This window comes from Panthera onca, chromosome D2, assembly GCF_046562875.1.
Source record: "Panthera onca isolate mPanOnc1 chromosome D2, mPanOnc1 haplotype 2, whole genome shotgun sequence".
Classification (NCBI taxonomy): Eukaryota; Metazoa; Chordata; class Mammalia; order Carnivora; family Felidae; genus Panthera; species Panthera onca.
Window position 1 is genome coordinate 3,057,501 of NC_138349.1, and position 12,193 is coordinate 3,069,693.

The 12,193-nt window shown below is 55.7% G+C and overlaps 1 protein-coding gene and 1 long non-coding RNA gene across 11 annotated transcripts in view; one reads left to right on the forward strand and one right to left on the reverse strand.

Moving 5' to 3' along the window:
- Positions 1 to 6,284, forward strand: part of EBF3 (EBF transcription factor 3) — a 119,067-nt gene extending 112,783 nt beyond the window's left edge. For 2 of the 10 annotated variants that reach the window (XM_078434980.2, XM_078434981.2), the window contains exons 13-17: positions 172 to 349; positions 1,332 to 1,520; positions 1,960 to 2,157; positions 3,145 to 3,257; positions 4,311 to 6,284. In XM_078434980.2, the coding sequence (XP_078291106.1) occupies positions 172 to 349; positions 1,332 to 1,520; positions 1,960 to 2,157; positions 3,145 to 3,257; positions 4,311 to 4,328 (696 nt within the window). In that variant the 3' untranslated portion in view covers positions 4,329 to 6,284. The remainder of the gene's footprint in view (positions 1 to 171; positions 350 to 1,331; positions 1,521 to 1,959; positions 2,158 to 3,144; positions 3,258 to 4,310) is intronic. The other 8 variants (XM_078434984.2, XM_078434986.2, XM_078434982.2 and 5 more) reach the window with 5 other exon arrangements.
- Positions 4,376 to 12,193, reverse strand: part of LOC132684752 (uncharacterized) — a 57,923-nt gene continuing 50,105 nt past the window's right edge. Inside the window, exons 6-8 of the long non-coding RNA XR_013550604.2 lie at positions 7,876 to 7,929; positions 7,507 to 7,756; positions 4,376 to 4,461 (exon numbers count right to left, since the gene is read on the reverse strand). This is a non-coding gene — a long non-coding RNA (uncharacterized LOC132684752). The remainder of the gene's footprint in view (positions 4,462 to 7,506; positions 7,757 to 7,875; positions 7,930 to 12,193) is intronic.

Below are 12,193 nucleotides of genomic sequence, written 5' to 3' on the forward strand. Positions count from 1 at the left end.
AGCACCGTTAGATTATTTTCCTAAGGGAAGTTGTAACTACAGAAGAGCTTTGGTCACGGTTATTTGGCCTTGGCGGGGGCGGGGCGGGGGACAAGGTGGGGGTGGGGGGCGGTGCTCCCCAGCGCCACCCGGGAGCTTGGGGCAGAACGCGCACTTCCCCTCCTGCCCTAGGAGATCATCCTGAAGCGGGCAGCAGACATCGCCGAGGCGCTTTACAGCGTCCCCCGCAATCACAACCAGATCCCCACCCTGGGCAACACTCCCGCGCACACGGGCATGATGGGCGTGAACTCCTTCAGCAGCCAGCTAGCCGTTAACGTCTCGGAGACGTCGCAAGCCAATGACCAAGGTACGCGGCCGAGCAAGGGTGGCCCCCTTGCCCAGACACAGCCAGCTGCCCACGGCCTGGGTGCGGCGGGAAGGCCTGCCGCGCTCCCTTCTCTGCCGCGAGGTCCTCGCGCCACGGGGCGCCCAGAGCCCAGAGCTAATTGCTGCAAGTGTCCCTCCTGCCACTCAGCTGCCCCGGTCTTTGCTAGACGTTTCCTTGAGAGGCTGGGAGCAGCCACGGGCAGCTGTGGCATAGGAAGCGGAGGGGACCCTTCTCGGATATGCTGCACGGGTGGGGGCCCGGAACCAGCGAGGGGAGAGAAGCTCCCCCCCCCCCCCCCGCCCCCCTGCCCGCAGCGCACCTTCCCCCATCACGCGGTGGCCCGGCCGGGCCGCCGCGGGCCGCAGGGCCTTGTCGCGTGAGCCGGTTCTGGGCGCCTTGTTTAGGTCTCCTCTTGAGAATCCGTGCAGGCAGCAGTCTCAGAAAACCCCTCTCCTGCTGGCCGCCCCTCTCCCGCGGCGGGAACGAGGCTGCCGCTCCCCACCCCTCCCCCACACGCGCAGAAATGGTAACCGTAAGAACGAAGACCCCAAAACAGCCCTTCCTGGGGAGCTGCGGCCACAGACAAGCTCTCGCTGTCAGCCATGGCATTTGAAGGCCTGCGGAGGCCGAAAGTTCACGTAGTGTGGGGGGACGGCCCGCGAATCCAGGCTGTCGGTAATTGCTTCTAAGGAGAATCCTGGAAGCCGCTGACGGCTAGATCGAAGCGCGCTCGGCCGGCTGTCGAAGCCAACGGAGACCCGGAGCCGGGCCCGGCGAGCAGGCGCCGGGGCAGGGTTGGCGCGGCGAGGTCGCCCGAGCTGGCGCGAGGCGCTGGGGCTGGCGTCGAGCGTGAGCTCGCTTGACGGTGTGGAGCATGTGGTACGGATTCGCGGGGAGACCCCCCCCGAGTGTCTCTGCCTGATAATAACGTTATTTTTGGCCGGGGGGGGGGTTTCAACAGTCGGCTACAGTCGCAATACAAGCAGCGTGTCCCCGCGAGGCTACGTCCCCAGCAGTACTCCCCAGCAGTCCAATTACAACACAGTCAGCACTAGCATGAATGGATATGGAAGTGGCGCCATGGCCAATCTAGGGGTCCCGGGCTCGCCTGGATTTCTTAATGGCTCCTCCGCTAACTCTCCCTACGGCAGTAAGTGTCTGTTTTGTCGTCACACGGATTCGTGTTCACCCACCACGTCGAATGTGTGCATATTGCTTGGCTGTCCTGGGATGTGAGCTGCCAGACCAAAAGGGAGGGTGGCTCTGGAGGCTGGGGGTCCACGTGGCGGCGGCACATTGGCCGGCGGTGGGGCCCCGCGAGGCCGCACCGGGAACCCGAGCCAAATCGGAAGCGAAACGGGGGCCGCCCGGCGGGGAAGCCAGAGCCCCGCCCCCCCCCCCCCGCGCCCCCCCCCCCCCTCCCCGTCCCCCCGAGAGTTCGCCTGGCATCCAGAGAGCGGCCGAGCCGGCAGCGGGTCGCCCCTGCCCCGCTGGGCCGCGGCGTCCCGGGCGAGGCCCCGCCAGCCCCCTCCCTGCGTGGTGTTGCCGTGCCGGCGCCGTGCGTCCTGACCCTGTTTGCTTTGTTACAGTAGTGCCGTCCAGCCCCACCGTGGCAGCCTCTTCGGTCACCCTCCCTTCAAACTGTAGCGGTACCCACGGCATTTTCTCATTCTCACCTGCCAATGTCATCTCTGCAGTGAAACAAAAGAGCGCCTTCGCGCCCGTGGTCCGGCCCCAAGCTTCTCCTCCTCCCTCCTGCACCAGCGCCAACGGGAACGGACTCCAAGGTGAGGGGCGGCGCCCCGGCCCTTCCTCCGGCCCCCCCCCCCCCGCCCCGCCCCCCCGCCCCCAGGCATGCTCTCCTCTGGTGGCCGCGATGCCGCGTGCCCCTCCCGGTCTCGGCAGAAGCGACACCCGCTCGCGCACCCCCACCCGTAACACAGACCCTGGTGGAAGAAAACCGTTCCCTCCTGCTTCCAACCTAACCCGCGGCGTCCTCGTGGTAAAGCCGCCCCTGCCCTCAGGAAAGGGGAACCGCTTGGGGGTCGTGGTGGACGTCCACGCGGCAAACGGGCCTTCACGGCTGGCGCCCGCCAAGTGAGAGCAGGGTGCGCCCTGCCCGTGGCGCCTGGGCTTGCGGCCCCCTGGCCCACGGGCGGCGTGACGGCCTCAGGCTGGGGACGGCGGGGCCCGCGGTCACCCGCGGGGCCCGGCTCAGAGCCGGCACGCTCGCTGCGTCCCGAGTCCCAGCCTGCCTTCTCAGCCTGGCGCGGCAGACCTGGGGCCGGCGGGCCGTGCGGTCCTCGGAAAGGGGTGCACCGAGATCGGTGCCGTGCATGCGTGACCACCGGGGTGGGGGGTGGGGGGAGTTGGATTGTCTAGGCGAGGCCTCTCACACGCTCAGGAGGGAGAAGGGCTGGTCCCGGGGGCAGGGGGAGGCATCCCGTGGACGCAGCTGCCCACGGCCGGGGCCACGTGGAGCAGGCACCCAGTGCCTGCCCAGGGCTGGGTCCCTCCGGGCAGCATAGGCCGCACGGTGGCCTGCGAGGTGTGCGGCGGGTGGGCCACGTGAGTGCCCCTAGACCTCGTGCTCTCACCGCGTGGCTCTTTGTGACTCACTGGGGCCACAGGCACTGAATTAAGTGGCCGTCGTCTGGCCTCTTTCAGACACCTCCTTTGGTATATGCTCCTCCCGGTGAAAGTCAAATCCAGTTACTCCTTTAAAAAAATGAATCCATTCAACCAGTATTTACTGAGCGCCTACTATGTGCCAGGCTCTCTGCTGGGTGCTGAGGACGCTACCGTGGAGAAGACAAACTGGCCCTTTTGTGAAGTCGGTGGCATATTTCACTTTGATGAACTAATGCTCAAAAAAGGAACTGGAAAGGTATCCGTGATTTGAAATAATTGTGTTCCCAACATCTTAGTCGTATGAGAGGGACGCCCAGGCCCCGTGCGCCGCCGACCGGCCCGCGGCCCAGAGCTGCTTGAGAGGCAGGTGGCCGGGGGGCCACGGCCCGTCCACCGTCCACACGGTGCGGAGGCCCACGGGAGGACGGCACCACCCGCGCGGGGTGTGCACACGGGCCTGCCGAACCATAATGTTGTAACGGTGAGTCGGAGAGGAATGAATGCTGTGCAAATTGATGAACTGGGAAATTGAAGCTCACATCACCCCGTGAACGAATGTATCGATACGTTATACGTAAATTAACGAGCGTGATCATTCTGACAAAAATTAAACAACGCTAAAGTTAAAAGATTTTAAATTCTATTCGTGCCAGGAGTTCACTGGAAGGTGTCAGCCGTGCTTGGCCTTTTAGCACCAAGTTTCTTACTCGTAGAGGAGGAGAAAAAGAGCCCCCCTGAGGTGGGGCTGTGACTTGGGTCTCTTCGGGGCCTCGGCCTTGAGATCGCAGGGCAGCTGGGCTGTGAGCGGCTTTGCTCTTGGAGAGCCTGAGACTCACCATTACGATATGGACCAATCAGCAGGTGGTCAGAGGCAAGGGCTCAAGGCGGAGGGGAAGTCCAGGCCCCTCCGCTTTTCACAGAGGGAGCGAGCGCAGAGCCTGGGTCCCACCGGGCCTGCAGGCCAGCCCTGGCTGGCGTCACAGAAGTGACCGGCTTGGTTCACATCTGTCGACAGAGGTGGCCTCTGGGGAGTCCGGGGCCTCCGTCTGCTGTAAACGAGCCACCGAGACGCGGGGGAGGCGGCAGCCCTTCCCCCCACCCCCCCCACCCCCCCAGGGAGTCTTTGAGGAGGGGCTGCAGCGTGGAAGGTCGTGGGGGGCGTTTGTCCCCACACGTACCCCGGTCCCATGAAGTAGATCCCCCCCCCCCCCCCCCCAGCACCTTAACCGAGCCTGGTTAACGGAAGGCACGTGCACCCACGGCGAAGGCCGCCCGGCCGCAAGAGTAACCTGCCGCCTCTCTCTTTCAGCTATGTCTGGGCTGGTAGTCCCGCCAATGTGAGGGGCTCGCTCCCCCCTCCGCAGCACCCGGCACCACGACGGACTTCAGGGGACACGTTTAGCGTAGAGGGCCTGCTGCTGGAGACCGTGATCTTCAAGCTGTCAGCAGCCGCGGAGACGCTACAAAAGACTTTGTTTAAAGATTTTATTTAAACTATTAAGAAGCAACATGCAAACAGCCTACTTCTTCATGAACAATTCCATTTTATTGACTGAACTTTTCTCATATTTTCACATTTCTCAGATCTGAAGACTAAGGAAAACAAAGTGACGCCTATTTTGTATAAAGTTTCTGACTCCGTCTTGGCTATGTCTAGTACTTGCTATGTGTTGGGAGAAACTTTGTGAATGCACCATTTTGATTATCATGAAACACTGATGAAAAATGCCTCCGACCATTTTTCTGTGCTCATACTTAGATTCACAATGGTTGTGTATCTCTATAATGTGAAATATTTTTTTGTGGTGAAAAAAAAAAAAGGGGGCCAAGGAGGCGTGAGCCATCGAACTGGAAGGAAGGAGGACTTGAATTCGGGTGGCAGGGAGGGAGGGAGGGTTTATCATTGCTTACCTTCATCTTAATGAAATGAAACTTTGTAACTTATTGTAGTTAGAAATTGTAACTTTGATATTGAATTCTCTTGCCTTCAACAAGCACACTGACAGAAAAAAAAAAAATGCTACTGTCTGTTGGTTGAAATCTTCTCCCACCGCTAGAACTTCCTGTTAAGCAAGTGTGATCTGCAACATTTTTTCAACTTTTGCTAGCACTGTATACTATTGCATTCTTAGGCTACTGTGAGGTCCATGTTTCTTGTACCAGAAGTTGTCCTTTTGACTTCTAGCTCCTTCTTCCCTAATGTGTTTTGTATGTGGTTATAAAATTGTAGACTTTTGTGATTTTGCCAAAGTTGTAGCTAAATATTTATACACTTGTCTTGAATTTTTTTCAGATCCACTTAAATATTTAGAAAAAACACGTTTTCTTCCTTATGTGTCTCATAAGGAATAAAATGGTCTCCATTCAACACTTTTCCATGAACACTTACAGTTGCTAAGGGACTTTCTTTTGTAACATATCGATTATAAATATTGTATTTATCTTTGAGATTTTGTACATTGCTTTTACCGCCGTTTTCTTTTTCCTGTCTGTATCGGTTTTTGATCATGGCCCGGTGTTAGGAACACCGTTAAGCCAAGAGCTGTCTCTCTGATCTGCTTTGTTAAAGTGAACCGGTGTCCTGGAATTTCATTTGTACTTCAAAGATTTGCTTTTGTTTAGACTTCCCATCCTTTTTTTTTTTTCTTTCTTCTTTTTTTATTTTGAGGAAAAGTCAAATTCATTGTTTATTTTTATATTATTTTTAAGTTATCTGAACAAATACTTTTGAAAACAAAGGTTGTTGTATAGTCAACACAAAAACGGTGCCACTCGGCTGTGAAAATCCTAGTAGATTTCGTGCATGTGGAACAGCCGTGAAGAGGGGACACCGTTTGGGGCTGTGTCCTTATTTTTCTGTAGAATGTAAAAAGTCATTTTAGCTGCCACCCACGACTTTGCCACATAGCTGAACTGTGTTTACTGGAAAAATTCAGAGGCCTAAAGTTTAAAATAAAATTTACTTCTGATGTTTTAATTAAAATGTTTGCCACATTAACTTCTCTGATGCCTTAAAAGTGGACTTCTTTAAAGAACCTTTGTGCTATTTTATCACAGGCTTACAACACAACTGTTACGATTTCATTTGGAGATTAGGGTGTCTACACATACACACACACACACACACACAAAAGCACAAACCTGCTGTTGCGATGTGTCGCTCCTTCCCGCGTCTGATTCTGCTGTGTTCTGTGCCCTCCCAGGCCCACCTAGGAATCAGAGAGGTTTTGGGGGGGTGGGTGGGGGGACCAAAATCACCGCTGGTTTTTAAACTGTTTTTTTTTTAATTACATATATATATTATATTATATAATATATATATGTATTTTGTGGTCAGACCTGTCTGTCCTTTTTAAACCGAAATGACCTCCTCAAGATCCTGTGCCTCTTAGTGCCAAACCCGCAGTGACACCAGAGGGTTCTTTTCCCTTTGCATTAAATGCTTCACACAGCACAGCAACTGTTTTGCAAACTGCAGCAGAAATCAGATTTAAAACCAAAAGGAAGGACTTTAAAAAACTTTGACAAAATACACACACACACACACACACACACACAACCATGCACAACTTAGGAAAGTGCTCATTCGAGGGACTAAATGAGCAGAACGTCCCCAGTGGTCAGCGGGTCACGGTCCGGCCCTCCGACGGCTAAGGCTTAGCTACGTGGAAAAGCCTGAGAAGTCACTTTGGAACTAAATTGCCTCCGTTTTATTTTGTATAAGTAAGGGTTTGATCTAAAAACAAGCTCACGTGTACATGTTAAGAACGTTTGCAAGTCTCCTCATCCCTGCACTCGGTTTGTGTTTTAGATTAGTCAATGCCCCTCATCGCTTCATGGTCTCAAAATTGAGCGCTTCACTAAATGGTAGATTTTACTGTTAAAGACCCTACAATAAGATTGTTTTATCTGTACATTTTTTCAGATATTTAACTGTATAAAAATGTTCATTTTACACAATATTTAATTAAAGTATTTCTTGTCTGTGAATTTCACTTTGGGTAATTTTATCTGTTTTGATTAAAATGAGTGGCACAGCGCGTGCAGATATTGACTGGGGTGGGGGTGGGGTGGGTGTTCCTTTGACACCTGGGCCCCAGGGCTGTGTCTTGGCTGAGGTAAAAGTGATTCGTAGAACCACCTTCTACAAAGTTATCAGTCCTTAAACCACTCTTGTAACCTGCACAGAGAAATTCTTAGGGCTCCGGTCCCCGGAGGGGCCGTCTGTACGTATGTTGCACTCAAATGTCTGTACGTGACCCTGTGTCAGGCACGGTGGCGTATAACCAACCTCGAGACTGCACCCCCCCCCCCTGGCCCCCCCCCCCCCCCCCGCCTCTGCTTTGGAACTGGAGGGCGCCGGCAGGTAGAGGGCAAGAGCTTGGGTACACACCCCCTCCCTCCACCCCCACCGCCGGGCCCCGCTGGGGCGAGAACCGGCTTTGGGCTCTGGACGGGCGGGCAGGCACCAGGGCACCAGATGGCGGTGCCGGCCGAGGTCCCACCTGGGATGCCACCAAGCGGTTCCGGGTCCACGGCAGCGGGAAAGCGGACCCTCTGCACTGCGGCCGGTCTGCATCCACCAGCATGGGCACCGACGATAACGAGGATAATGAGGGCGCCATCTGCCCCGGGCTTCTCATTTGCACAGGAAGCTCGGCTTCTGCAAGTTCTTGAGACTCCCCTTCATTTCATTCTGTATTTTTCATTTTCTCCTCAATGAAAGGCTGGTTTTGCATGTTTTGGCTTGCAGCTCTGTAACACATACACATAAGTGTGATCCAAATTAGTACTCACAAATGTCATCTTAATTACTTGTTCTGCTGAGCAAAACAGGAAACAATTATTCAAAACATAAAGAAACTTGTGAATACCTTTTTCTCCTGTCACTGACAGTCAGGTTCCTTTGACTGCATTCTTGTTTCAGCCTTAAAGAGACAGCAAAGAAAAGGAGGCTCAGGGGGCACAAGGCTGCAGGCCGCCCCCCCTCCCGCCTCCCCCTGGGCTCCTTCCCAAGGTGCTGGGGGTGGGGCTGGGGGCCAGAGTCCCCTCCTCCCTCACTCTGAGCGGTGCCAGAAGTGCCAGCCTGGGCAGGGGGCGGGGGGGAGGGGGGTGGCGGGGGGGGGTGGGTGGGGAGGGCCGCCTCCCCAGGGCCGGCTCCCCGGGCCCTACAACCTGGGGAGAAATTGTTTCATGTTTGTGTTTCGAATCAGAAGCAGGAACCGCATTCTCTCCAGATGTATGCCAATTATTGTCAGGCCGCCTTTTAAGGTCTTTCAAGCTTTTAAAGATTATTCAAAGCACTTGAAATGGGCTTCCGTCTAATGCCTCATTTCATTGCATTAAACAGCCTAGTTAATAAAGAATCAATATATTCAAAGGGCAAGGTTATCTTTTGTCTATAAGGGGTGGTGTCATTCTGAACCTTTTATAGTTCAAATGCTGAAAAAGGCCTCGCGAAATCCATACTCATCAAGTGGGTCACTGAGAGCAAGAGAGAGGGCCCCTGAAAGGAAAGACGGGCCACTCTCCTTTAAAACAACTCGGCCTTATCTCCTCGCTCGGAGCGCCCAGAGAAGTCCTCCGAAAATGTCAATTTCTCATCAAGACAAGAGGCCGTGATGATCATTTTTTTCCAGAGAATACATACGATTAGGAGAATGCAGAGGGGCGGCCAGGGTGGCGATTTGTAGCGGCTTCTGTCCCCCCGAGCCGCGAGCCCCCTCCCAGCAGATAAGAAGAGTTGTTGATAACTCAAGTGCCAATACGCCAAAGAGCGAGTTTTGAATGTGAGTCCTTGTGCTCTGAGCGCGCCCGGCCGATCCCGGGCCCTGATAACAGCACAGCTTCCAACAGACACGGCAGGTTGGCCCTCACAATTAATGCGATGAATACATCACACAAAAGAGTCGGGAGGCTTTATGCTCGGTGAGACAATCCCCCGTTTTACCCTTCAAGGATTCCTTTTATGTTGGAATAAGGTTGCTTTTAATGAAATTTAAACTCATCAGAGGAAATCAGAAACCTCCAATCAGATTACAAATTGATTTTTTGGTCATTTGTCATTTCCCAGTTTCACAGAGAGCAAGTTGCCAGTCCGGCGCTGGGAGCCAGTGTGCACACAGCTCCCAGCCCCTGGCCCGGGGACAGACGGGAGCAGACTCACGCCGTTCTGACTCTGCCCCCGCCCAGGTCTGGCGAAGGGAACCCCCGTCAGGAGCCGGCACCGCTGAACTCGGAAGCCAGCCGTGGCTTAACCCGGGGACTCACGGTGATTTCTAGGTCTGCACTCGTGAGCCACTCATGGCCCACGAGACACTTTCTCTTGGCAGCGTAGGAAGTTTTGGTTCGTACCCACCCACGTCCCGAACCGGCTCTGGGCCACACCTGCACGGCGCCCCAGGGAGTGTCCAGGCCTTATCCACCAACAGCTGGTGATCTGGGGCCACGGTGATACCTGGCCAATTCCTACTCAGCCATCCGTTCTGAGCCCAAATGCTCGCTCCAGGGCGAGGTCTCCCCTTTCTGTCAGGCCAGTTGAGGGAGGCCTTCCCCGTGTGCCCCCCAACCTGGGAGCTACCCAAGGCCACCTGCTGCTGGCCTCCCAGGGGCTCTCCCATCATACGCTGGGTGGACTTCGAGGTTCCTGAGGACAAGACACAGCCGTGCCCTCCTCAACCTCTCATCCTATGCTGGGCACCAGGCCCAGCCCAGGGCAAGGTCAGGGTAGGCACAACTTCAGGAGGAAAGTGAACATCATTCCTGACTCAAGATTCCTTGGAGACACCCTTTTAAAATGTAATCTCTGAAGTGAGTTGAGTATGCCACACATTTCTGGACAGCACACAAGCACCGTTCCCCCCCCAACACCTGCTAGACCTGGGGGGTTTGTAGGTCATTTTGGCCACCGCCCTCCCCAACACCTGCTGGACCTGGGGGGGGGTTTGTAGGTCACTTTGGCCACCGCCCTCCCCAACACCTGCTGGACCTGGGGGGGGTTGTAGGTCATTTTGGCCACCGCCCCCCCAACACCTGCTGGACCTGGGGGGGGGGTTTGTAGGTCACTTTGGCCACCGCCCTCCCCAACACCTGCTGGACCTGGGGGGGGTTGTAGGTCACTTTGGCCACCACCCCCCCCAACACCTGCTGGACCTGGGGGGGTTTGTAGGTCATTTTGGCCACCGCCCCCCCAACACCTGCTGGACCTGGGGGGGGGTTTGTAGGTCACTTTGGCCACCGCCCTCCCCAACACCTGCTGGACCTGGGGGGGGTTGTAGGTCACTTTGGCCACCACCCCCCCCAACACCTGCTGGACCTGGGGGGGTTTGTAGGTCATTTTGGCCACCGCCCTCCCAACACCTGCTGGACCTGGGGGGGGGGTTTGTAGGTCACTTTGGCCACCACCCCCCCCCAACACCTGCTGGACCTGGGGGGGGTTGTAGGTCACTTTGGCCACCGCCCTCCCCAACACCTGCTGGACCTGGGGGGGGTTGTAGGTCATTTTGGCCACCGCCCCCCCAACACCTGCTGGACCTGGGGGGGTTTGTAGGTCATTTTAGCCACCGCCCCCCCAACACCTGCTGGACCTGGGGGGTTTGTAGGTCATTTTGGCCACCGACCCCCCCAACACCTGCTGGACCTGGGGGGTTTGTAGGTCATTTTGGCCACCGACCCCCCCAACACCTGCTGGACCTGGGGGGGGTTGTAGGTCATTTTAGCCACTGCCCCCCCAACACCTGCTGGACCTGGGGGGGTTTGTAGGTCATTTTAGCCACCGCCCCCCCAACACCTGCTGGACCTTGGGGTTTGTAGGTCATTTTAGCCACCCCCCCCCCCAACACCTGCTGGACCTCGGGGTTTGAAGGTCATTTTAGCCACCGCTCCCCGCCCCCCCCAACACCTGCTGGACCTGGGGGTTTGTAGGTCATTTTAGCAATCCCATGGGGCCGGTTCCTCCTCTTAGGTGACAAAACTGTGGTCTGGAGAGGTGACATGACCAGCCTGAAGTCACAAGGCTGGAAGGACCAGGGCCAGAGTCTAAAGAAGTTTCTAGTCTCCAAACCCTGCTCTTTCCACTAACTGAGGTTGCCGACACCTGCAGGGAGGGGGTGGGGGCAGAAAGCGAGAGAGACACTGACCATCTGGAGGGAAGAGAGCCACCGTGCCCCCTGGGGAGTTCCAACCTCGGGAAGGACATGTGCTGCACTCAGGGCTTGACCCAGCCAGGCCAGAAGCTGGGAAGTGGCCTGTCCGGCCCCCATCCCCTGAGGCTCAGATGTCTCTGTGCACACTGGGTGCCCCTGGGGTCCACACGGCATCTGCAGTGTAACCAGGGGCAGAGGGGCTGAGTGCAGGAGTCATTCACGTGGTGCAGGGACAGGAGGGGGACAGGAAGGGGCACTGAGGCAGGCCCCCAGGAGGCAGGGCCAGAGGACTGGGCTGTAAGTCCTCGGCCAACTCCCCCACCCCAGCCTGGGCTTAGCAAAAGCTTCTGTTATGGGCGACTGAGGGGCAGGATGAGGAAGCAGAGGGAAAGATGGTCCCTAATGGTTTGGCTAGCAGGGTCTGAATGAGCCACAAGGAAGTCGGAGGTGTTGGCCAGAAAAGAAATGAATGTCAGAGGGGTGCATGGGCATCCCCCGCCCCCGCCCCGTCAGACCACGCCCACTGCTGTGCTGATACTGGGACCGTGGACAGACCCTCACTCAGACCCTGACAGTGGGGTGCGACTCACTAGCTCTGATGAAGCCGGAAACTTGTGTTTCCATCCACGAGACACCGAGCCCTGCACTGGTACTATGGGCCAGCAGAGCCGAGGCCGGTGCGGGCCCGGGGCCACCAGTAGAGACAGAGAGAAACTTGCAACAATTACAACAAAGGGTTTACATCTCAATATACAATGAGCTTCTGCAAATCAATAAGACTAGATACCCTGAAGAAAAACAGGCGAAATTCACAGTCGGTTCACAAGGGAACAACACAAATGATGGATAAGCTTAGGAAAATATAGTCAACCTTACTCAAAAATGCACATCAAAATAATGAGAATAATTTTTTTTCATCTATTAAATTAGAAAAGATTTTACTTACAAGCTAATCTCAATCCTACTGGTGGAGAAATGGGCATTCTCAGAGTTGTCGATAGAGGAGTGAGTGGGTACAACCCTCTAGAAATCAATTCGACGTTATATC